General features: G+C 45.5%; 1 protein-coding gene and 1 long non-coding RNA gene across 8 annotated transcripts; one reads left to right on the forward strand and one right to left on the reverse strand.

Moving 5' to 3' along the window:
- Positions 1-1,261: 1,261 nt before the first annotated feature.
- On the forward strand, positions 1,262-2,138 carry LOC106866502. Its single transcript, XR_001406871.2, has 3 exons — positions 1,262-1,479; positions 1,833-1,895; positions 2,036-2,138. It is a non-coding gene; the product is annotated as an uncharacterized LOC106866502 (long non-coding RNA).
- A 126-nt stretch (positions 2,139-2,264) lies between these two features.
- LOC100843077 (cycloartenol synthase) lies at positions 2,265-26,117 on the reverse strand. Of its 7 annotated transcripts, none has more exons than XM_024462388.1 (18): positions 25,848-26,116; positions 16,743-16,928; positions 16,338-16,427; positions 16,067-16,258; positions 15,871-15,955; positions 6,798-6,967; positions 6,451-6,639; positions 5,945-6,058; positions 5,647-5,769; positions 5,441-5,563; positions 4,274-4,372; positions 3,960-4,040; positions 3,754-3,800; positions 3,369-3,515; positions 3,099-3,276; positions 2,919-2,999; positions 2,669-2,752; positions 2,265-2,557 (listed from the first exon to the last, which is right to left on the reverse strand). In XM_024462388.1, exons 1-18 carry the CDS (start codon positions 26,040-26,042, stop codon positions 2,438-2,440), a joined length of 2,304 nt encoding a protein of 767 aa, XP_024318156.1. In that variant the 5' UTR covers positions 26,043-26,116; the 3' UTR covers positions 2,265-2,437. The 7 variants fall into 7 exon arrangements, with proteins under 7 accessions (XP_024318156.1, XP_003573823.1, XP_024318157.1 ...); XM_003573775.4 differs by having other exon boundaries at positions 3,960-4,016; positions 25,848-26,115; XM_024462389.1 differs by lacking the exon at positions 16,743-16,928 and having other exon boundaries at positions 25,848-26,115.
- Positions 26,118-26,351: the final 234 nt, after the last annotated feature.

A 26,351-nucleotide genomic window follows, 5' to 3' on the forward strand; every position in this document is an offset into this window, starting at 1 on the left:
CACTTCCCCCGTTTACACATGAAACTGAGAAGCACGTCTGCTTCTCAGCTAGAAGCACCAAAAACATGTCCGGAGGTGCTTCTCAGCTTCATGTGTAAACAGAAAAAGTGCTTTCGAGATTGCTGAAAGCACCAAAAGCTGAAGCAGAAGGCCAAACAAACTGGGCCTAAAAGATGACATGGCGCTGCTTTGGATGACGTTGGAAGTAAAAAAAGAGAGAGAGCAGAGCCGTTTCTCTGCCCAGCAACGAGCACTTCACACGCACCAAGGAGATAGTATCGGCTAAAATCACTATTGGACCTACGATCGTTAGCAAAACCATGTATTGGCACGGCCCACAATAACTATATATGGCATCTGCATGCGGCCGAACCACCAATCCATCGGAAGAACGTGCAGTCCAGCGTATTGGCTGAAGGTCCTTGGTAATATTGAAAAGAAATCAACCGTTGGAGAGGCCTTCTTCAATAGGCCGTCACATAGCTCGTTACGAAGACGAAAGAGAGTGCCCCAACTCATACCAAGTAACATCTCTCCACTGGATCGTTTCTTGGGCGTGTTACTAGAATCTCTCGAGACTATTTAATTGATCCGCATGCTGTTGTCAATGATGATTTACCATGCATTTTAACTCTGTGGCCTGCTGCCTACCCAAATGAAAAAGGTGAAGAACTGCACAAGTTGATCCCATGATTTTGCTGGGTCCCGCGCTAGGTAACGCACAACAGTCCAACAGCTATTTCGGTCGCTACCTAGGTCTTGGTATTCGAGTTGACACGGTTTCTCCTGCCAGCAACCACATCTTCATTTTTTCTTCAACTTTACCTACCACATCATCTGTTCGCTGACGTGTTTGTACATAGTAACGACTAAGTTCAACCGTTGGAGATGCTCATTATTTAGCAGATTATTTCATCTCTTTTCTTATAGTACCGGTCATAGCACGGTCTATTGAAGATGTCCTAATAGTACTTGCCATCGACTTGAAAAAAAAACAATACGGAGTACTTGCCATCTGAAGATAGGCTGGGCCTGACCGGTGCATCAGGCCCATGAGTTCCAGCCGCCAGCCGGCCTGCACCGCTGCACGCTCGCTGCTGGATCGATCGATGGGAAAGAAAGAAAAGGCCGCCTCGATCCATACGGAAGAAGGAAATGGCCGGCGCGAATGCGATCCCAGCTAGCTGTCCGCCTGTCCGGCGCCTCTCTCAAAAAAAAAAAAAGCTAGCTGTCCGGCTGCGCCGCGCCGCTGCTGCGGATCGAATTTTCTTTTGCCTGCCAACTGCAGGAGACGCTAGACCCCGTTGCATCTGCGATCTGTTCCCCAGAGTCCATACGCGAGACGCCACCTGACGCCAGACGCCGTTTCATCTGTGATCTGAGCGGGGCACCGGCGATTGGCGGACGCCTGACGGCCGACGCAGGCGCTGCCTGGTGTAGCAGTCCTCGCCAACGACGTCAAGTCCGTCACAAAACAAGGTTCGCTAGCAATTTTTCTGATCTTTGCAGTATATTTTTATAATAATTGTGGTTACTGCTCCCTTCGATCCGTAACAAGTGTCTTGGATTTAGTATAAAGTTAGTACAATTTTGTACTAAATCGAAGACACTTGTTATGAATAGGAGGAAATAGATTAAATTCGTTTAAGGATACAAAGTTTTGGCAAAACGTTGGACATTGGCTAGGGTTTATGCTTTCATACTCTCAACTTCTCAAGGCTTTAGGCAATTTTAACAAGTACCCCGTGCAGTTTATATTTATCAAATGCAGTTATCAGGTTTGGATCCTACTATGTTGGCTTGAAATTTTGACTCTACCTTTTATCTTGTAGGGTGTCGAATGGACGGTTTGATGACGTATTTTGGAATTTCAAATTGCAAGACATCTTTTCCAAGTAAGTTAGTCCTTTGTTTCATCATTTTACTAAGCCTTTTATCATCATTTTACAAAGCCTTTTGATTATTGTTAGTCACTTCTTTTCATTTCTAGATTGTCTTCATTTATGCCTAATGAAACAAACTATATTCGATTCAGTGTTGCTTGAAAAATTTGTGAAAGTGGCGCATCGGGATGACTTGAGCTCCCGGTGGCGGAGCTGCTATAGAGCCATTGGGTTCAAATGAACCCAATGAAAAAGGTAATTCCTTCACTAATTTAGTCTTTGTTTTGCTTATTTAGTGAAAAATACACTATAATTAAAGGGATCGAACCCAATAGCCTAATTCTCTAACTTCGCCACTGTGAGCTCCAGCTCCGCCGCACATTCATAAATGGTTGGAATTTATACACATTACTTACAAACAAATTACTGTACAATTAGTGTTTTTAAAGTCCACACATTCATATGTTACATGCGTGGTAATGGTATTACATATACCCGACCGTCTCTACCACTGGAGGCTGATCTAGAAGGTGTCCACAAATTGCATAACACTATTATGCCTTTTGTGCTTGCAGAACTCTGCGATAGTACTCTCCAAGAGCCCAGATCGGAAAGATGTTCCTGAACTGGGCGTAAGTGAGCATGAGGTTGTGGTTGGTAGCTCCGATTATGTCCTGTCATGTGAGGAAACGTACAAATTGTAAGTTACTCGGCAGGTATTGTTTACCCTCTTACAAGTATCCCTTGCATTGGGAATGTAATTTTGGGGATAGACTATGACTCACTTGCTGAGGGAACTCTCCATCCTCCATTTGGAAGTTGATCAGAACCTTGGCTGCTCTATGCAGACATGCAGGATCTCTTTTACCCTGTTCACTCGGAAGCAAAAATATTGTGAATGGCGTTTTGTGCACCTAACTAGACTACTGTGCAAAATATAAATATTATATTTACTGCCATACTACTACAATTCACACAAGGTGAAATAATATATGAAATGCACGATATATAATTAAAATCGTGAAAGAAATTGACCTGTCCAGCATCAATCAGGGCTAACATGGCCCAACTGGTGTTAACTGCATGAGCCTTGTTGCCTTCAAGATTGGTGTAAACCTATGTATGTTGGATGTCCAATCCAAATCAATTAAGCACAAATCCACAATAGTAGTTAATTACACCAAGTCATGAGAAAAAAAGAGGAAAAAAATCTACCTTATCTTGGCTGGAGAGGTAGCTTTCCCCCCATCCTCCTGATGGGAGCTCCTTGGACAGCAAAAATTCGCATGCCTTTCTGATTGATTGGCTATTCTCGTAAGTCCTACCAGCAGCAATCAATCCACTCACCCCAAACCATGTACCATAGGTGAAACAAATAGCCCAACAGCCGTACCTGTAGTTGCAAATTGAGAACAGAGATTCAAATGTGGAACATATTCTAATTAAACAAGTCGAATAGGATTCAGTTCCATTTTGGGCGCTAACCATGATCCATCGGCCCGCTGGATGCTCTCAGTGTAATCTGCAGCCTTTCGGATACATTTGTCTATCTCTTCCCTGCGATAATGTGTAGGGTATGTTTCTTTGAATAACACCAGCCCCTGAATTACTGATGATGTACACTCAACATACCTGTCAATCAGGATTCAGGATACATACGTAGTTGTCAGCACTTAAGAAAATGTACTCCCTCTGACCCATATTACTTGTCTCAAATTTGTCAAAATATGAAAGTATCTATGTTTAAAAAGCGTCTAGATACATGTAATATTTCGACAAGTAATATGGGTCGGAGGGAGTAGATAACTTTTCAGAGAAAATTTAGGAGCATAGATAAAAGAGGTATCGATAGAAGGTTCGTGTTTCTTACGGATACTCGATCATTATTCCCCCAAAGCTTTCAGAAGGATTGAGCAACTGAAATGTTTACAAAAATATTGTGCACATCAGCACTTATGAAACTTATAATCGGTTTGTTAGATTCAAGAGTTGTTATGCATCAAATTAACATGACAGTTTCAGTGAAGTGTTTCCTCCCCATATACAATTGAAACCAAGGAACCTATCAAAACTCACCTCAAGCCACTCATAAGATCTTGTCAGCTCATATGCACCAAAACTACCATCGTCATTCTGCAAAGGAGTAATGAGTAATTCCTTATGTGCCTATGATGTTCTTCATCCTAGCATGCGAACAAAACTACTACTCCCTCCGATCCATAAAAAGTGTTGCCCACTTTGTATAAAATTTGTTCTAACTTAGTACAAAATGGGAGACACTTTTTATGGATCGGAGGGAGTATTATGTAATGAGTAACAATTAAGTTTGAAACTGACCATCACACAAAAAAAATCGACTACAAAAATAAGTTAAACTGGAAGATGGTTACCATCAGTGATAACAGAAGGTTGACAGTATCATCAAGCCTGCTGGATTCCATTGGCTCACCAATCAATTCAGGAGGAACCTTAGTTAACAGCAACAGAACCTGAAGAAAGTAGCGGAAGCATTATCTCAAAACCACTGGATCAAGACCTAAGTTATGCCGGAATAGTTTTTCATGGTGATGACCATTTGACCATTACACACACAATATTCTGAAGTAAAAACCCTCAGATAGTATTAATCAGTTTTTAAGGCAGAAATGGTTCATCCCTTCAGGGGCCAACTTCAGTGATTACCTCGGTAGAATCCATTTTTTAAACAATGATCTACCTATATTGATTGATTAAAGAAAGTGTAACCGACCGGGATAAATGAATGGACAAAAGAAACGAAGATCAATGTTAAACTTAAAGCTTCGTCAAAGCTCTTTGAAATCACCATATCTAGGTTCTAAAAAGATGTATGACCTTCCATTTATTTGGTGACAAAGTGCAGAATAAGATCTCTACACAAATTGAACTAACCTTGTAGGTTCTAAAACGATGTATGAACTACTAATCTAAATAAGCTGAGATCCAAGATTTCTAAATGCACCATGATCGGGAATACATCCCTCACAGGTTGCAAAATCATTGCTCGAGTAGGCCATGACACCCAAACCAAAATGAGGATGGAGTCAAGACACCTTTTTCATATGGCACACTGTCTCCATCACCAAGATGCTGCCACCAAAGAGAAACAACTAACAAAGAATGTGTGGAAACTAAACCCAATGTTGATATGTGGTTTTCTCTGGTTCTAGACGGCTAGACGCCAAATCATCCGTCAAAGCGCAGGGGCACCAGCGGAAGCTGAAATTGTTGACGATCACCAAATGGCGATAGCAAGTTTTTTTCTTGGATTCCTACCATAAATACTGTTTTTATAGGAAAACCTAAAATTTTGGTAAATTCCGTTACCAGGCACGCATCTGATGCATACGGCCCAAGTGTGACTCTGGCGTGCATAAGTCCAGAAAACCTATAGAATTTAGATAGAATCTGTCCTGTATATAGCAAGTAATCCTTTTAAACGACGGGATAGCGAAAGAGTAATGTCACATGCACAAAGCAAGATAATTTTAGATGTTGACATTTTACTATTTTGCCAAAATAATTTTTTAGGACTCTACCTTCAATGCTTCTGCAGTACAATCTGATACAGGCCACCTATGGTCAGCAGTTGAGTGCGTCCAACCACCTTTGGATATATGGCGATGCCACTTGCTTTGGTCCCCAGGACAGTCAACACGAATCTTTACAACAGTCAGATAGAGAGTATTACTACACTGTGCCTCATTGATCTGTGCTGCACGAGTAACTTATCATGTAGTGGTACCTGGGAACGTTTTATGTAGTCATGGGCGAGTTTAATTGTGGGGCCAAACACTTTTGTGAGGCCGGTAGCAAAAATAGCCTGGACCGTTAAAGCCGTATCCCACAACTGGCTGCCATTGTATGACTACAAAAGGATGGCAATTAATAATGTCTAAACTTTGCCTAAACATGTGACAGTTAATTTGGAATCGAAGGGAGTAGTAAACAAAGATATATCTTAGATAGAGACTTGTTCCATTACTATTGCATATATCGACCCCAGTTAAAAGCTAACAAAATGCATAAGAACTAGTTGAAACCTTCATCTTCATGCCGTCTTCAGCAACCCATAAGAAATCGTAGACTCTTTGAATATGGAGCTTGAATGCCTCTGAGTTAGGATCTTCTACCCAGCGACAAATCATATTCAACATCTGCTTATATATAATATTTGTAGTAATCAGTTGTAGTTGGAAAAAATATACAAAATGAACAAATAAATTAACTAAGCCCATTACTTAGCTTGCAAGGAGCAAGTCTAAGGACGTAAGAAAACAAAATATTGATATTTACTACTCCCTCTGTTTCTTAATGTACATTTGGTATTGTCCTAAATCAAACTTTCTCAACTTGGACCGAGTTTGTAGAAAAATATAACAACATATGTAATACCAAACAAATACAATACGGAAATATATTTGATAATAGTCCTAACAATACTAATTTGGTGTTGCATATATTTGTGGTTTTTCTACAAATTTTATCAGTATTGACAAGCTTTGACTTAGGATAAACCCAAATGTAAGACATTTAAAAGGGAGAGTACCTTGTTCAGAGCAGCAATGCAGATATATTGAGTTGTTTCATCCTCGTAACGGATATGTTCCATGACAACGTCGAGAGCTCTCTTCCGCAATTTGTTGCCAGGCCAGTGCATCAGGAGTGGTTCACCAACTTTCTTCAGAGTAGCCCATACCACATCCTGCAGCGGTGAACGAGGATAATAGAGATCTTCCTACAAAACCAATTAACAAGTGTTAGTATCTTATTAATACTACTGCCTCCGATCCATAAGAAGTGTTGCAGATTTAGTACAACTTTATACTAAATCAGCGACACTTATTGTGGATCAGAAGGAGTAGATATTAAAGGTCGAGGGAAAGCAAATGAAACCTTTGCACAGCCATTGCGAGCCTTGTCCCAATCAATCTCATCGTATGGGACGCTGTAAAGCTCTTTCCTCAAGTCTAGCACAACTGATGATGTAGTAGCTCCCACGAACCTCTTCCCATATAGGTACGACATGGGCAAATATACCAGGCGGCAATGACACCACATGCGCCCTGTGTTATGTGCAATGGAATAATTGCTAAATCGATAAAAGTCAAGAAGTATGTATACTTTTTCTGGTACTCCATGTATTATTTTGAATAAATTGCATAGAAACCCATCTATAGCGGATGCCCACGAGTCGAACACTAATGAGTAACAAATGACCTCTAAATGGCTGATTTGTCGATGCTAATGACTCGGGTCAATGCGTCATACACAGTAGCCGTTTTTGTTGAGCTTTTCTCCGGTACCCTAGAATATTTGAACCGTCCGTTTACTTTGATCTAAAGGTGCAGATTACTTGATACTCCCAACTACTCCGGCTTAGAGGAATGGAGTATTATCTCAGAAAAAAGGGAGTAGCCAACCGGCAAGGGTATAAACATAAGAAAAACCGTCAGTTTCATCCTGTCTCCTTTGGCCGGAGTACTCAGAGAAAGGTTCCGACGGCGGCGGTGGCGCGCGCTGGGTGGCCGACGGCGGCGGCGGCGGGTCCGTCTGGAAGGGCTAGGAGGCCACTGGCGGCGGCGCGGCAGGAAGGCTGGCGGAGGCACGCTGGGAGGCGGGCGGCGGCGGCGCGGGCTGGAAGGCCGGCGGGTGCGCGCAGGAAGTCGGGCGGCGGATTCGTGCGGGGACGACGGCGGCGGCGGCCCGGGCTGGAAGGCCGGCGGAGGCGTGCTTGGAGACTGGTGGCGGCTTGGCTTGGGAGGCCGCCGGCGGCAGCGCGGGATGGGAGGCAAGCGGCGGCTTGGCGCTGGGATGGGGAGAGAGAGAGAGAAAAACAGAATTCTGATTTTTTTTAATTTTGTTACTAATGTGAAAAGTCAAAAATGCCCTTCTATCATACTCCGTTTGGCCTCAGTGGAGGATTGGGTATTGTAGAACCTGCCGTTTTTGTTGACTCATATCTCTGTACCATCAGCTTGAGCCGCGTCTCCATGTGAGCCTACCCGGTTTTTTTGGGGAAGCAAAACGAGATCGTCTCTGCCCATGCCGGCGCCGCCCCAGCCACCGCCGCCTCCGCGGGTTGCCCCGGCCGCCGCCACTGCGGGCTGCCCCCGCCGCCTCCGTGGGCGCACACCGCCCCCTGCCTCGGGTTGCAGCAGCCGCGCGCCGCCGCTGGTGCCGTAGCCCCCGCCGCCGCCTGGCCTGGCCACCTCCGCGAGCGCGCGCCGCCCTAACCGCCGCTCCGGCCGCGGGCTGCCCCTGTCGCCTCCGCGGGTTCATCCCCCGCCGCCGCCTGGCCCAGACACCTCCGAGAGCGCGCGCCGCCCTAGCCGCCTTCACGGCTGCGCAGTATGCAGGGCAGGGGAGCTAGTCTATCTACGCCGCCGCCGGTGACGAGGACGAGATGCCCGTTGCGTCACTCCTGATCGGATTTCGGAACCCCAACGACCTCCTGCTCACGGCCACCGCGTCGGACCATCCCTCTGGGTTGTGCGGATTGGTTGGCTAGGAAGGGAATAAAATTGATCGGCTCAGCTCCCAGCTCGGCTAAAGCCGATGGGTTAGAAGAATAGATCCGAAAAGTAGATCCCTGAGTATGACATGTGGGACCGAATCATTAACCCCATGGGCCTTTTGTTTGGCTCACGACAAAGAGCCCACTTCGTAGCTTCTGACGGCAATGGCAAATAGGCTCTTTGCAGTGGGTTTTTTTGGATTTTTTTCAGCTGTCGTCAAAGGAAAGGAGAAGACGGCTGGCCACGTGGCAGGCGGCTTTGACAAAACATCTATGCATACATACAATATGAAAAATTGCAGTTGATGGTGATGGTACGGTCGCTGCCGTACGTCCCTGCCCTTGCCCAACTCCTGCACAATTTTTTTTCTTCGCACGGGTTATTGTTTGGATTCCGAACCGTTTTTTCCTTCTCGCTCCGCCGCCAGCCTCGCGTCTCCTCTCCACGCCACCACTGCCGCTGTCACCCATCGTAGCCTTCCCTGCCGCACACCGCGCTCTCCCTCCCTAGCCGTGGATGCCGCCCTCTCCTTCCCCTGCGCGCGCTGCCACAGCCCTCCTCCCCTCCGCTCGCCGACCCCGAGGCCCAGCCCATCAATCTTTCTCTATCTTGCTACCTCTCCTCCGATTTCTTCTGCCCCCGAACCCCGACCTCGCTGCGAGAGCCATGGCCCGACCGACCATTTGTCCTAGGGGACCGGCTCCAAGGTCGTGCCGTCGTGGGCCGTCCCAGATGACCCCACCGCCTCCCTCCCTGCGAACAACGCCAGCCACCGTGGACCACCCCGCATAGGACGCCGCCGCCGCTGCCTTGTCGTCGTGCGCCGCCGTCCGTCGCAGCTGCTTCGTGCTCGTGCACCGTCACGGTCACCCCCGCCGCCATCCGTCGTTCCAAAGAAAAGCGAGAGACTAAAACTGTCTGTCTTACAAATCGGAACCAAAAAGAACACATCCTGCCGCGGATGCGTGTGGCGGCGAGGTGCAGGGAGCCAGCGGCGGTCGGTCAACCACAGTGGGACGCGAGCGTGGTTCGCGTTGGGGCGGCACGCGGGCGATAGCGGCACCGTTGGTGCAACCGGTAGTGCAGGCGGGAGGGTGAGCGTGGTTCCCGGTGGCGCAAAGGCGATTTGGGGCTTTCCAGGGCGGCCGACAGTGGCTGTGTCGGGGCAATTGGAGGCTGCATCGCTGGTCAGCTGCGAGGGGCGACTTTTCTCTCAAACGAGGAGACAAGGAGTGCCGTTCTAATGAGAAAGGATAGGCATCAAATAACGCTAGGGATAAACACGCAAGTCCTACTGAATTACCATATCTAATTATTTTGTATTGCATTACCCAATGCTCCAGTTGTGGGAAGAAACATAATGCATTTACAGGTTTTTTAACTTTAACAACAAGGTAGTTAGTTTTCATGAACATTGTTGAAACAAACTTTTTGCAATTATGATATGGACATACTAACCATGGATACGACCATTAGATACACTCTTGGGCCGAAGCCTACCTCTGGCCCATCTCTTGGCTGATCAGCCCAGTCGGCTGCCCCAGCCCAGCAAGCGACCCAGTCAGACTCGGTCGTCTTCCACCTCGCGCACGACCCCTACCAAGAACGCACGCACGTACGTCGGCCGCCGGTTGATCCCCTCGACCCAACCGTTTATCTTCGATCCGAGACCAAATATTTGATCCCATCTCCCCGAGAACCGATTCAGTCAAAAGTTGAACCTTTTCCCTCCATCGCGTCACAAAACTCACGCGCCCCGAATGCCAACTGACAACATCCACGTCCCAGTCTCCCTCCTCGGATTATATAAGACAATCCCTAGCGCGTCATCTTGTGTCCAGACCAATCCTCCCTCGTTGTCGTATTGAAAGTTTCCCTTATGAACCCCTGTAGAGCCCGTATCCTCGATGTCTCTGTCCGCCATCCACCACCGCCATTGTTGACGATCTTGCGATCAATGGAAGCCATTGGCCGCGTCGTCCTCGGAGCAGTGCCGCCGCCCAACTCCAACCATCGGATATAACAGTTAATATATGTGTGGTCCAATTGAAACAGTCGGCCATGTAAACAACTGTCGGCTATTATTAAAATTACCGACGGGCTGTCGGCCATCTGAAACTACTGTCGGCTTATCTTAGATTTCTAGTAGTGGCTGCAGCACGCCCAGAAGACCAACGTCGACTCCTTTGAGTTCGCAGTGACGTCCTCGATCACGTACACGACGGCATCGGCGTTGGAGCACGCCGGAGGACCCCGACGACGACGACCGAGGTTGCCATCGCCGTAGCCACGACGCGCCGCCGCTTGGAGCCACCCCGGAGCAAGACGCCGCCGCCATTCTTCTTCCCGCGAAGCCGTGAACCTCGTCCACCCCCCAGAGCCTCTCTTCTTCGATTCCGTTCATCTCCAGTGAGATACGAGGTATGAACTTGTTCATCTTCCCTCTGCACCGTAAGTTGTTCGATTAGCCCTCTTTAGGCATCGACTGTTAGCAAACCGCTGATCATGTTGTGCTCTAGGTTTCACCATTGTGTATAGTGTATGTTGCTCTGTGATTGTTCTTTAGTGCGTAGCCATAGATGGTTCATCTTCAGCACTGCATCGTCGTTGCAAAACTGTATTCTTAGCAGCCTCTCTGCCGCGGCAGGAAGTTGCCACATCTTTTCTTACCGAGTAGCCTAGTTCACAGTAGTTCTTCCTGTTGTCTGCAGCATTATTTTGGTTTATTCTTGCTGTAGTTGGAACCTTAGGTACTCGCCTACACAGTAGTTCCCTAATTGGGTCGTTTCAAATTCATCTTCACTAGTAGCATGACAGTAGAAGTTTGTATCCTGTACTGTTCTGTTTTAGAGCAGCCACATACATCTGTTCATAGCTATTGGCTCATATCTCCAATGTTTGTGTAACTAGCGTCATTTTGAAGAATAGATTATATTCTTGGATTCATAGTTGTAGTTCTCTGTCTTTCGAATAGTTTAGCACCAGTAGCTTTTCAGTAGAAGCTAGTATCTATTATCTGTCAGAATCGGACTAGTCACCTTTGCAAGCCAGTAACTTTCGATCTGTAGATCCAATTGGGCACAAAACCAGTTGCGTTAGTACAATCTTAGTACTGTCCAGTAGCATACTTTTCATTCCATGTTCTGTACTTTAGCACCTATTACCTGTCAACCTTAGTTGCAACCTGTTAACTGTAGCAGATTACTGAATTTCAGACTTAGCCACTCTAGGCTTGGCTATAGGTTTTAGAACCATGTTTGTTGGTACTCTAGTATTATTTGTATGAAGTTTGGGTTCTGTTCTTGAATGTTTGGGAATACATTTTGTTATTCGAAGTTCATTTGGAGTTATAGTTGGATTTTGATTTATGCTTGGAGCTATACATTTATTTTGTTTCATTCTTCGTGTTAGATTATTCGGATTGTGAGTGCGACGAGTGCCAGCGAGTTGACGACCACAGCCACTTTTCTGATCCAGGCAAGTTACACTTATTGATCATGTAGTACCTATATTTTTGCTTATGCTATTTTGTTTACAATGTCATAGGGATGCATGTTAGAGTTATTTCTTTATGAAGTATTTATCACATGCGTTTTCAACATGTTTTAGTTATTCCTAGTAGATTGCTTATAGGACTTTATTACCATGCCACCAAATACCATAGGTGATGTATTTACATTTTCCAAAACATGCTATACTATTATAACGGGACGGGACGCAAACTATATTGAAAAGTATTAAGTGCTCTTTATGAGCGAGTATGTTTTTGGAAAAATGTTTTTGAAATAAAACCAAAATGTTTTATCTGGACAGAGTGGTATGATGGAGGCCAGTTGGCTGTCGGCAAGTGTTGTAACCCCGTAACGGGTACACACTCAGGAGAAGGTGGGGATCGCCATCGAGAAATCCAAGAGTTCAAATCTTCTCATGTACCCAAAGGCTTCTTGTGCAACCACTTGCTATTATGGGCTCTGACTTGGTTTACTAACTAGCGGGAAACCCTGATATGGACATGATCACCATGGATACGACCATTAGAACCCTAATTGTTGGTGTATCTAATAACGATTATAATCAGGTGAATTCAATTACTAAATGTTTTCTATATGTTACTTGCAAAGAGGCGGAGCTTCTATCTTATGCAATCTTATTATGTAGGCATCTTATTAAACTTTACAAGTCCAAAGTGAATATGAAGTGTGATAGCCTGCAAAGAGAGATTCAAAATGAAGCCTATCAAGTCTACTTTCTAACAAATCAAACGGCACATGAAACTTGCTAGAGAAAGATATCACGAAGTAAAGTTGAATCCGATTCGGGTCCGACCTGTCAGGAGACTCGAATTTGTTTTAATCACCCAGGCCGCATCCGGAGTCCAAATCAAGCAAACAATTACTTGTTGGAAATACAATTACAATACCTTTCCAACGGATCCGGCCCAACAAGTAGATTCGACGCGTGCTGACCGTGGCGGAGAAAACAAGCTGACGGATCTGTTTTTCTGTTTCCTAAAGAGTTGTAGTTTGTTAGGAAAGTTAGAGATAGAGTTGGATTTCGGCCTCCTTACTCAAGGTGGACGAAAATATCTCTTCCTCCTCCTTTATATACCCCATGAGCCCCCCTAAGGTGCCTTGGGTTTTGTTTAGTTAAAAGTTAGCCATCGCTACTACTTCGTGTAATCGCGTGTGTCGGTTAGACCACTTGTTTTACCGTTTTCGGAACCCCAACTTATCATCTCGTTGAGACATAGGTTTGATATAGTATATTCGCAATTTCAGATTGCATCCGCTATTTATCTCGTTCTTGCTTGTTCTTCGATTGCTTGCAGGAACAAAGACCTTCGTGGTCAGGTTGATCGTGCCCCCGCGTGATCAATAACCCTCTGGAGTTGGTGTATCGATTGCTAAGGCGCTGCCTCCTAGGCCGTAGTTGGATCGTCAGCGTCACCTCCTACCCAAATCGAGAGTTATCAATCTCATCGAAAGATCGGCCTACCCACACCCATATCAAATTAGGTCTTTCAAATATGAGAGATTAAAAAAGAAGTTGGTGTTTCTTGCACCAGATTCAGTTCTAAAATTTGCTTAACATACCATCCACCCTCATACATCGTAAACCTGTTTTCATGGCGTTGTAATAATTTATTTATTTTTTGTATTCACATTTTATTTTCCGTAGCAACGCACGGGGATCTCGACTAGTTTAAGTAACAGAGAGGTAACGGTGAGACACGTGACCATGGCTTTACCGTGGGCTAGCGGAGAGTTGCGGAGAGCAAAACAACGGCGTCAAGTCCCTCCCCTGTTGCCGCCACCAACGCGCCTTAAACCCGTTCCAATCGCTGCCGCCGCTGAACATGAACCAGCAGTAGCTTCGCAACGACCCGCCGTACTCAATCCCGGTGCCTCATTGTCGGCCTCGGCGAGGAGGCCATCGAGCACGACGTGTCAGACGCCCTCGTGGAAGTCCACCCTGTGTGCGACGCTGGCCTTATCAACCACTGGTCGTCCCAGCTCGCAGTACTCACGGTTCACCTCGATGGCCACCACCTCTTGCCGTGGGCCAGGAGGGCAAGCGCGGTGCAAAGCTGTGAGTAGCCGGTGAAGATGCCGACCTCGACGGCCTTCTCCACGTTCATCATCTTGAGCAGCATAGAGAAGAACCGCATCTGGTCCACGCGCTCGTGCTCCCGTGGGTACACAGTCGTCTCCACGATTTAAGTCTATAGACGTCGCGTGACCGCCAGCTGTCTCCTCCTGCGCCCTCGTCCGAGCGTGCGGCCTCCGCATCCGGAACCATGAGGTGCAGAGACAACAGCCGCCACGGAGGAGGGGATCGTGAAGCGCCATAGCAGAGACGCGGGGAGGCGGCGAGATCGAGGGAGAGTTGGAGAGGGAAGAGACAGAGAGCTACGTGACAAAGACACACAGAGGAGAGAGAGATAGGGGAGAAGACGACAACATCTTTGCGGCAGACGATGACAGAGGTGAAACCCAAGTAAAACAATTCCTCTAAACAATTGTGTGGTTTACATGATAATTTTAACCAAGAGAGAAACGGAGAAAAGGACAAAACATCAAAACTGAAACTTTGCCGCAGTCTTGGCTTCTGGCATAGAATTTACCATAGGTCTGGCCTCCGGCAAAGAGGGGGCACCGTCAACCTGCCGTCTCGTGCCGCGGTCGAGGCCACGTGGCCACGCTTTCTGAAGTGAGCTTTTCTTTGTTGTGGGCCTTCCTATAATTTTGCCGGGAGCTTTTCTATGCCGCGGGCATTTTTGTGAATTATTGTGTGTCATGGCTTTGCCATTGTCGGGGATGACTCCGGGTAGAGTCATGACGACACATATTAGCCGAGATAACGAGAGCAAAGCCGGCATTCTTAAGCCGAATTAATAACAGGCCGGCATACCAAGGGTATGCCGGCATATCTATCTTGTCTTATGTGATTGCAGGATAAGCATAAGTAATCTGATCTCGGTCAATGCCGAGATGCGTCAACGGTCTTATCCTGAGCACATGGCGTAAAGTAAAGCAGCGCCCCCTTTATGACGGAAAAGCAGTCGCCGCTCACGTCGCGGTGCCAGGCGACTGCACAATGACGCGCCGAAGAAGGACCGATGACGAAGGCCGGGGCGTGGCTACAGTGCGCACCGCCTGGCGCTACGAAAAGTAAAGCTGCTTTGTCCCCCGCCGTGCAACCCGGAGGGAACCGTGGGGCGTACCCGGCAGGCCCCGTAGAAGATAGGGTTTGCTTTTGGTCCACGTGTCAGTGTGACATCGGCGGCCTATAAATAGAAGCACCACCCCTCCTAGGAGAGGGGCTCCTCACTTAGTCATCTAGGGTTTTCCCCTTCTTCTTCTTCCTCCTCAAGAAACAGCTCAAGGAGCACCATTGTAGCCCTCGGTATCTCGGGTAATACAACAAAGCAGGAGTAAGAGTTTTACCTCATCTAGAGGGCTCCGAACCTGGGTAAAATAGTGTGTGTTCTTGTGTTGTGCGTTGTTCTAATCACTTCCTCCCTCTTCCGGTTTCTCCTTCATCCATCGGTTTCATCGTAAGCCATCATATGGCATCTGCCGTGATACCAGCACGATAGCCATCTATTTTTTGGCTCTAGGGTAAACCAGCTTTGCCATGGCCCCGAAAGAAAGTCTCCGGCAAAGCCCTCGGGGAGACGGCAAATTCTGTTTTTCCGGTAGCGACTACTTTTCATATTTATAAACTGTGAAAGCATGAAGTAAGTCTAAAGATATTTTTTTTTTGGCTAACTTAGTTCTGCTAGAGCCAATCTAGCTAAACAGCTTAGCTCATTTAAGAGTTTTTTTATGTTAAAACATCATAACTACTGGATCTGTACTAATAGAAAATGTTGTAATGCCATCTTAGTATTTGAATAATGAATAATTAAGCTACGAACATGAAGAGAACTTTAAAATAGGAACCCAAACCTGGATGAATAGGCAAGAAATAAGGCATCATCCATATTTCTGGTGGCAATGGGTTGTTACCAGACCATTCATATACCCCAAGTACCTAGAGCAAGAAATTAGAGACACTGTCACTATGAGTCTAGGCTGGAAATGAATGCATATGCACAAGCAAATATAAAAGGATGTACGTGATCATTCCGATTGTGCTCCCTACCGAAAGGAAGAATTTCCCCCAAGATGGTGTTAAAGTTGCCCCCCCATGGTCCAAGATCCAACTCCGAGCTTGCAGCATCGGTCCACATGAGTCGAGCCCTTCCCCAAGTAATCTCAAAGCGACGTAGTTCATGACAGAACAGAACATTGTACTTCTTCCCTCAATGTGCAGTCCCCAGCCCCCATCTTCATTCTACAGTCAGTTAGTGATCATATTCATATCAGCGAACACATGCCATCAATTGTAATTTGGCGCACATTCATCTGCTTGCCTGATGATTGTAGAGATATCTCCGAATCTCCTTCTGATGTTCAGACGACAATACAGTATTGAGTGATTCAGTCACATGCAATGCTACGATCTGAGAAAACAGTAGGTAAGAATCAGAATAGAAAAATAAAATATTTAAAGTAAGGTTTAGTCAAATCTGGATTGCATGCATGCGTGACGAAATGGTCAAACACGTTTAGGCTTGGATATATAAAGCAAGTTGTAATCCCTTTGTTTTCCTTCGTACAGTTTTAAAACTCTCTCCGATCCATAATAAGTTGTACTAAATCTGAGACATTTGTTATGGATGGAAGGGTGTACTTTCTTGTAATATATAAGTAGAATTCACCTCCTTAAAGAAAGTTTAAAAAAGAATATGTTTTGTTCAACACGCAAGAGGAAGTACCAAGCTAGGTAAGAGAAACAGAGTTCCGGCGTAATCTCCCGGCCAGTGCCCATCATGTGCCTGGAGAGTGGAATAGCGGCCGATTGCCCTCTTCAAAGATATCAAGACATCCTCTTCCGTGGCGAATGCATGCTCATCCAGCTTGATGGCAGGAAGGTTCATCTTGAGACGGTTTGACTTGGAGAACTGCAGGACACAAAATGTCAGAAATGGCTTGCAGGGTGGTGTAGTCACTGAGAACATACGAAATGAAATGCAACCAATTTTTGCTCATCTTTCAGAACAAATTTTGTTGACAAACACTCAATAATAAGATATACCGAGCCTTTTCTTGACGGGACCAATGTGACGGCCATCTGAAGTTACTTTCCATGGCCGTGTGACCATGCTATCTCCACCAGCAGCGCATAGGCGCTCGAGGAAGCACGGAGGGAAACTGACCAGGAGGGGAGGAAGATGTTTTTTTTCTCATAGAATACACCGGGCATGTGTATCATTGATTAAAGAGTAAATTTCATAGAACCATAATTTTTAGAGCAGTCGTATTGCTGAACCACACTTATCGCAAAACCGTTCACAGAACCACACATTTTGAGCCAGTTTGTCTCAAGTAGCCCGAAACCAGATGGTTTGGCGGTTTCACGTGATTCCTTACAGCTGGGGCCCACTTATCGGATGCCACGTAATTGCTTACAAGTGGTGAAAATTGTGACTGTAGGAAGGAGAAGGGGCCTGAGGGGTTTAATTGCAGGTTAACGGGTCCGGTCGGGTCGAGTCGATGTCGACATGGCATCTGACATGTGGGACCCACCTGTAAGTAAACATGTGAAGCCGCCAAACCACCCGGTTTCGAGCTACCTGAGACAAACAACCTTACAATGTGTGGTTCTGCGAACGGTTTTGCAATAAGTATGGTTCAGCGATACAATTGCCCAAAAAACTGTGGTTCTCTGAAATTTACTCTTGATTAAAAGAAGGAGTTGCCGCGATGCGGCTACAAGCCCCTAGAGCGAGTACAAAACAACTACCCGTTATCTCTCCACTTGCTAGGCATAGCGGCAGAGCCCTGTCCTCTAAAGAGCCCGGCCCTAGCCCAAGCTCTAGCCTCGGCACCCATGGAGCCCAACAGTTGTTGTAAATTCACCACGGCATGATCAAAGACTACTTTGTTCATAAGCTTCCAGGTGGACCAGAAGACAAGCGTCAAAGCCGTCACGAGGTCCCCCTGTGAAGCTTCATGCGCTAGCCAACGTAACCAAAAGACCGATCTGATGGAAAGGGCTAGGCAATCCACTTAAACACCCCCCCTCACGTCTGATGGTGAAGTGAAGTCAACACGTGTAAACTTAGAGGTATAGTGGCTCAAGAGGCCAATATATGGACGGAGGGGATCTGATGGAAAGGGCTAGGCAATCCACTTAAACACCCCCCCTCACGTGTGATGGTGAAGTGAAGTCAACACGTGTAAACTTAGAGGTATAGTGGCTCAAGAGGCCAATATATGGACGGAGGGGGTAACAGCAATTTTTAATATAAATTGTGAAAGCCAGAACTTGAACTTGAGACCTTTGGCTCTGATACCATGTGAAGCTTCATGCGCTAGCCAACGTAACCAAAAGACCGATCTGATGGAAAGGGCCAGGCAATCCACTTATACACTTCAACACCCCCCGATCCGTACCGAACAACGGAATTGAAGATCGACCACCATTCCAGGAGGTTAGCATCACTCTCGAGCATCCACTCCGTCTTGCTCCAAAAGGAGAGGACCTGCCACCAAACTTGCCGCACCACAGAACAACCCAGGAGCAACTGCGAAATGTTCTCTTCCTCTTGATCACATAGGGGGAACCGCGCAGGATGGTCACGGTCTCAACGCGCCAATTGACCCGCCGTCCAGCATCGGCCTGGACAAGCAAGCCAGACAAAGAATTGACATTTGCTAGGCGCTCTAGAGCCCCAAATAAGATGGAAGCCATGTCGTTCTATGCGCCCCTCGAAAAGAGCCAGATAGGCCGATCGCTCCGAAAACTGACCTGAGGTCGTCCACTTCCAACGGAAGACATCATCACCCTCACCAAGTTCCACGTCGGCAAGTCTGTCCCAAAGAGAAAGGAATTGATGAAGGCCCTCGCTGAGGTTAGGATTCACCTCCCGGGTCCAAGACTTATACAGACAACCCATCGCCACAAAGAGGCCACTATCCACGGCTGGCATAATATCAGGTGCAAGATCCTTGATCCGCAGCCCATCAAGCCATGGATCGGTCCAGAACCTCGCACCAGTACCATCACCCAGAGTAACCCTAGAAGCGGCTTCAAAAAGCGCAACGGACTCGGCCGGAAGAGAAATTCCCAAGGTGTGCCAGGAATGCCATGGTTCCGTCCTTTCAAGCCAACACTATCTGGTGCGAAGGGCCACATTAAGCAAGTGGAGATTGGGAATGCCCAGACCGCCGACTCGCTTCGGCGCCCAGATCGCCTCCCAAGCCACTAAGCAGTGACCACCACGGGCATCTTGGCGACCCTTCGAGAGAAAACCACGAAAAATCTTCTCGATGGCATCAATGGAGCTCATGGGGAGATCAAGAGCTAGCATGGAGTAGACTGGCATGGCGTAGAGGGTGGACTTCACTGCATCAATCGACCTCCACTGGATAAAAGAGGGGCGGCCCAAGATTGAAGCTTGCCAGCCACCTTATCCACTAACGGTCTGAGCTGGGCCGCCGAAATCTTCCAGGCAGGCCCAAAAAATAAGTGCACGGAAAATTAGCCATCGGACATTGGAGCTCACGGGCCACAATCAACTGTTGGGCTGCAGAGCACCGGATAAGGTGGGCCGCATTTGTCGCCATGTTAGCCTAGAGATCGGAAGTCAATCTGAAGTCCAAGAGCAACGCGGAGCAAGCCCGCAGCTCCAGCTCCTCCGGGCAGAAGAAAGCCTCCACGTCATCGGCAAAAATAGAAGTACGTCGCCGAAGTCCACAATCAGCAAGATTCCTTCTTTCCGAAGCCCGGGAGAACAAAGAGTTGAGCACGTCCATCGCCAAAATGAAGAGCATGGGAGATAGAGCGTTGCCTTGCCTCAATCCACGTCGATGAAGAATCTCCTGGCCAGGGATCCCGTTCAAGAGAACCCTAGTAGAGGATGTCCCAAGCAACCCACCAATCCAGGAAATCCAACGCCGTCCGAAGCCCAACCTCGCTTCAGACGTCGAAAAGAAACGACTAGTGGATGGAGTCAATGGCCTTCGTGATATCAAGTTTGAGAAGCACCGAAGACTCCGGAGCCACGTGAAGATGCCTCGCTGACATCTGAACCGGAGAAAAATTGTCGTGACGACAACACCCTTTGATGAAAGCACTTTGGTGAGGGCCAATCAACCCCGATAACCACGGTGCCAATCGGCAAGCAAGGACTTTAGCCACTAGCTTCGCAAAGCTATGAATGAGACTAATCGGGCGGAAGTCTCGCAGCTCCTTAGCGTCAGGCCTCTTGGGAGCAGCGAGATGAAGGCTTGATTCACATCCGCCAGGCTGCGAGTGTTGAGCCGAGAAAGAGAATGGAAGCAATCCAAGATATCGCCCTTAATCACTTGCCAACAGGAGGTATAGAAACGTCTGGTGAAGCCATCACGCCCCAGGCTTTTGTCCCGAGGCAATTGTCGAATAACGCTCCACACCTCCTCTTCTGAGAAGTCAACCTCCAACTCACCAAGATCATTGTTCGGCACATCAAGGAACGCAAGATCTAGGGCAAATGGCCGATCCACCGACAGAACCCAGCAATTGCGTATAAAACTCATCCGCTGTGGCTACTTTAAGGTCATGGTCCGACACCACCAAGCCATCCACAGTCAAGTGAGAGATGAAATTCTTTCGCCGTCTATGGCTCGCATTAAGGTGGAAGAAGCGAGTGTTGGCATACCCCTCCTTACGCCACAAAAGCCGCGAACGGTGACGAGTGATAAGTTGATTGGGGATATCAAGATCTAGATTTTGATCGCTTAGAGACGAGGTGGCAGCAAGGTTTTGGTTATGGTCGGTATTTCTTCTTTTTTTCCGAAATACCGGACGATATTAATTTTTGGTTACCATATTTCTCAGTTCCTCCAGGAAATGGGGTTTACTTTAAAAAAATGAGTTTAAGCCACAAATTAACCAATGGCTTTCGAATTAGGGGGTTTACCGACCAAAACCGTTTTCTAATCCGACAGTATAGGATAGAGGAGGAGAAATAATTGCTCGATTTATATTTGGAAAATCGTATAAATTTTATGAAACCATGTTTTCCGAATTACAATCGGATAATCCGCACTAATAAGTCAGATATGCTTTTACTTGTGTAGCTGTGTTTGAACTTCCGATGTGTATACCAATATACTAATACAAGTTTCAGTGTGTGTATATAAGTATGAGTGTGTCTATGTGTTTGTGATTTTATCCATGGTTTGGTATCTGGGTCCAACATAAAGGACTTGAACTTATTTTCTGCCCATCATTATTGGTTTCCGGTCCGACATCTATCCGCTACCGTATCCATGGACAGACCCAAAAATACATTTTAGAGGAGGCAAAAATGAATAAATGGGCTGAGTGCGGGGGCATATACATGGGCTGAGTGGGGACATTTACTTGTAACATTGGCCATATGCTACTGGACCAAAAAAAATTAAGTGGGGCAAATGCCCCCATGGGCCTTAACGTAGGTCCGGCCATTACCGTATCATTTCCGTTTCCGCGTCTGAATCCGCATCCATATAGTTTCCGTATTCCATAAAAAAAAGGAAATAGGATAGAGTAGGGGTATGATCCGACCGGATCCAATCTGGTCTCACCATTAGGGAGAATAATGTTCAAAGCAAGATTGAGGACGCGTAACGAAGGGCATTTGATTAAGGGTTCGATTGGAGCATCTGCATCCCAAGTCCAGATCGCTTCAGTGTTTAGGCGGACATATCGACTTCCTCTCTCTATTCACCTCTCTAAACCGGCTTCTTTTATTTTTATTATATGCTCCCTCCATTGCAAGTTACAGGACATATAATTCGTTTAGATAACACTTTGCCAACAATTACAACACTAGTACATAATTGATGTGACGTGAAATTAATTGGGCCCTTAGACTCGTATTTAGAAACTAGTACAACACTAGTACTTATGATTATTATGATTTTGCATCACAGGAACTACATGTTAGTTGAGTAATTATTGGTGAAAACCTTGTCTAAACGAACCAAAATATGGAGTATGATTTGGAACTGACATAGGGTGAAATTTTTACCTAGATTATATTAGTGTTGGGGAGCTGAATATTTGTAAATCTTACTTACCGCCGACCCTAAAATACGTGTGCTACTCTCATAGGGTGTTAATTATATCTGTTACTATTTTTGTATTCCCTCCGTCCCAAAATAAATGATGTGAATTTATATGAATTTTTATACAAAACGACGTCACTTATTTTGGGACGGAGTGAGTTGATTTTTCCTTCAAAAATATGATGTCCAGACTGGAAGATGCAGCTGGATCAGAAAAATCTAGCTACGAGCACAAGATGACAAGATTAGAAGAACAGTTGTGGAGTTAATTTCAACTACATTAATTGTGCAGGAAAACACACACACCACGGACGATATCGATATCTTCAACAAGCTTGTCAAAGACATGGCTGTTGTGTTGAATATTTTACTTCGATAGTGTGATTGATAAAATCGTGGAAAGTGACTTGTGTTAAATGTTAGTATCACTTTACTTGATTTATCTGTACCGGCCAACGGGCCAAGGCAATTTGTGTTGAATATTCTACTGGGGAAAACGACTCTACCCTTCAATGAAGAGAGTTGGAGATGCGTGTTCGAAAAAATCACTGAAATCTTCGTGCTGTCATAAGAGTATAGATAGGTCTTGTCATAGGTCTTGGTGGCAAAGCAAGAGTCACCAGAAGGACAAGTAAGACTATTACACGGATGTGCGTCTACGAGACCATTTCACTCCACTTTGAAACAACGAAACAAAATGATAACGTTTCATAAGGTTTGGCATGGATTTAAACTAGAACTAGTTTAAACCCGCGCCAATCTTTATGAAAAACAGAAGGAGTAAATCTGATCCTTGAGAAAAGCCGAGCAGAAAATAACCCTACTTTGGAAGATTAACAGATATTGATCCTTTTACTCAACCCATTCAATTTGAAGGCTGAAATTAGCTAGGTTAAAACCCCAGACTTTGTCATTACTACGGATCTGACACTAGAGGATTCGTGGACGCTATGTAAGTTCAACATCATTCTTTTTGGTGCCGGCCTAGCACCATTCAAATTGGCACTGACAGGGACAGAGAAGGAGAAGGGGGGGGGGGGGGCGGCTAATCATCTCATTAAAAATGACTTAAAAATAAGTGAAGTCTCTACTTTGGCCCCATGATCAAAACTCGTCCCCCCGTCCCTTCTCATGTTGAATTACTGGTTCCGTCTCTGGGCACTGAGCATTGCAACCCTCAACGCCAACTGGCTCGGTGCCAAGGTCCAAGGCCGGAACCCCTAAACTTTGATTTTCTCGGTTCACTAAGTTCTTTTCAACGACGAGGTGTATGGCGCTAATCTAGCAAAGTTCAGTGCCACAGCTGTTGACATTGAGCAAAAAGATTGTATTTGGTCGAAGTGTAAGTTCAACATCATTTTTTTTTGGTGCCGGCCCCCTAGACACCAATCAGATTGGCACTGAGCATTGCTAGAGATGTTTTTGGCTGAACTTAAAATGGGTCAGTTTTGCCAATTTGACAGCAAAAGGAGGAGACAAGGACGTACAAGCAGCCATGAATAGAATATCTGCATTCACCCTGTGTCTTTCTTCTGACAATTTTTGAAAATTTCCGAAAGATGATTAGTGCAAAGCTTTAACCAAATCTCATATTCGGCCTTCATGATACGTTTTTCTAAAACTGCCTTCATGACACTGAACAGGCTAGGTTAGCACGAATGCACGATATATCTTGGCACACGAAACTTAGCACTTTCGCAAGCGGCCGATATTTTGAGGGACCGGCGGCAGCGCCTTAAGATTGATACGATCCTCTAGCTTGCGAAGGACAAAACTTAATTGCTTTCTTTTCCGAAGCGGATAGGTTTTTTTTTTTCAGAATATTCCGAAGCGGAAAGCTAGGAGCCTAGCTATATCATGTACTTTTCGTGCCACGTCTATGCTCTATCTGTCCCTTTCCCTTCTTAAAGATGTTCTATGTTTGTTTCAAATGAGAAAAAGAAAAGAAAAATCGAATCGTGTTCGTGTCGCGCTGGGAGGCCCTGGCAATGGGATGCACAACTTGTTGTTATTGTGTGGAGGGTACATCCGTTTATTAACATGAGCTACAAAAATTGTACTGACGAAATACAACATGTATCTTGATGATTTTTGATATATATATTCATATTTTAATAAATATGAGTCACTTAGTATGAAACGGAGAGAGTACTCTCTCTGTCTTATATTAATCCATACACATTTTAATTAGTGTGTACGTACATGCGTATCTAGATAAAATTGTGTCACTTGATATGAAACGGAGAGAGTATTAGTTACTATTTAAACCTAGTAGGCTGTGGAATCGTCATTTTTCTAGAGTACAATTCCCATCGCTATATAGATTTCGTTAAGCCGTCAGGCTACGGGTACCCTCCTAATATTGCTTTTAGGAGGGCAATTATTGTTGCAAGATTGATTGCCTGGGAGGAGCTCTGTGGCTTGCTTCGCCTCGGTACACTTGGCGGACCAACCTGATTCATTTTTCTAGGTATTGTTTATGTTGAGTTTGTCTTTTATGAAATTTTTATATTTGTACGCGGATTAATTCCAGTTGTCAGTTCCGTCATAAAATTCTTTGGAAGCCGAAGGTTCCACTTAAGTTTAAGATATTTGCTTGGTTTGTTTGTCTGAGTGGTAGTTCTCGTTAAGGATAATCTAGCAAAAAGGAACTGGAATGGCTGCAACAAAATGTTATTTTTGTTATCAAAATGAGACGATTCAGCATTTGCTTTTGGTTTTCCCATAGCACGCTTGGTGTGAAGAGTTGCCTTTGTGGCATTTAATTTGCCGCCACCATACGTCATGTGTTCCCAATATGTTTGGGCATTGCCGCGTCGGCTTTAGCCTCTGGGCAAACAACTTGGATCGCTCATTCTTGTAGGGCTTTGTCTGGATCTGGAGGAATGATTTGGTTTTTAATAAGAAAAAGTCCAACTTTTGCAGGTTATTTTCCGGGTGGCTCACTGACTCTGTAGTTCTGATGGTGGATAAGAATTCTATGAAATTTGGGTGCAACCGATAAGAGACGGGAACACACGCGTTTTTCAGTCTATTTGGCGCACCGTTCTTATGCTACCAGGATGATATGATCTTTTCTAGCGTTTCTCATGTTGGTTATTTGTGATTTGCACGATTCTTGAAACTTCAATAGTATAATGACTGTGTACATCGATGCGGAGAAAAAGTGCTCCCTGGCTTCTTATCTTAAAAAAAAAAGACCTGGTAGAGGTTGTCCACTTAGTTCCGGAGTGTATGCTGAAAAAGAAAAAAGAAAACAAACATCCAAGACTCTACGTTCTTGAAAACAAAATATCCAGTGCTCCCACCTCTTTTGATGCTACCATGCTACCACGCATGTTAACATTCCTATTTTTGTTTTCAATTTTTTTGAAATAATTGAGTGAGTTCATAAGACATGTGTCTGAGTTGTCCTAAAATTTCAACTCTAAATTCATTATAAACAGAGAGGAACAAAAAAACATTAATAATGTTAGCAATTTTATCTTTTGTGTTTTGTCTTTTTGCGACCTATTCACATCCCAAATTGTTTTTTTTGTTTCTCTATACATATAATGAATTTGGATCTAAAACTTTGCAAGATGGTAAACACATATCTTATGAACCCACTCAATTCATTTCGAATTTTTTTAAAATTTTCTAGTAGTACCATATGTGTTGATAGCACGGTAACACCTACAGGGTGGGAATACGGGATATCCAGGGCTGAACTAGTATCGATCACCAAGAGTCCATGTGCGAAAGGAAAAGCAGTGCGAAAAAAAAGATGAATCACCGGGCGAGACCTGTATGCGCATGAGGAGGTCGGAACTGTTCTTGGTCTGATTCCGGCGGCTGGAGAACTCGATGCGGGCAGCTTCTACGGCGGCGATCTCGTCGGAGTCGTCAGGGTCGAACTCCCACACCTGCCGGCCAGCGTGGTCGTTCGTGGTGCGCAGCAGTGGGTTGCTGCGGCCCTCTGCGATCTTTAGCTTCCACATTGCTTAACTACGGAGTACTATTGGTGGCCCTACACAACGTACCTAACAAGCCTCGCTCGCCACTCTAGCTAGCCGATACAAGGAGCTAGCGGCTAATATATATATACTACGGAAGAAATCTGAGATTGTCTGCTAGCTGCAGGGATCGCGATGTATGTACCGGCTGACATTACTGGAATATACTTCTTACATTTCATAATTCTTGTGTCAAATTTATTCAAAATTAGATGTATCTATTCTTAAAATATGTCTAGATACATGTAATTTCGACAGGATATGATCCTAAAATATGTCTAGATATAGATATAT

Source organism: Brachypodium distachyon, chromosome 3, assembly GCF_000005505.3.
Source record: "Brachypodium distachyon strain Bd21 chromosome 3, Brachypodium_distachyon_v3.0, whole genome shotgun sequence".
Taxonomy (NCBI): Eukaryota; Viridiplantae; Streptophyta; class Magnoliopsida; order Poales; family Poaceae; genus Brachypodium; species Brachypodium distachyon.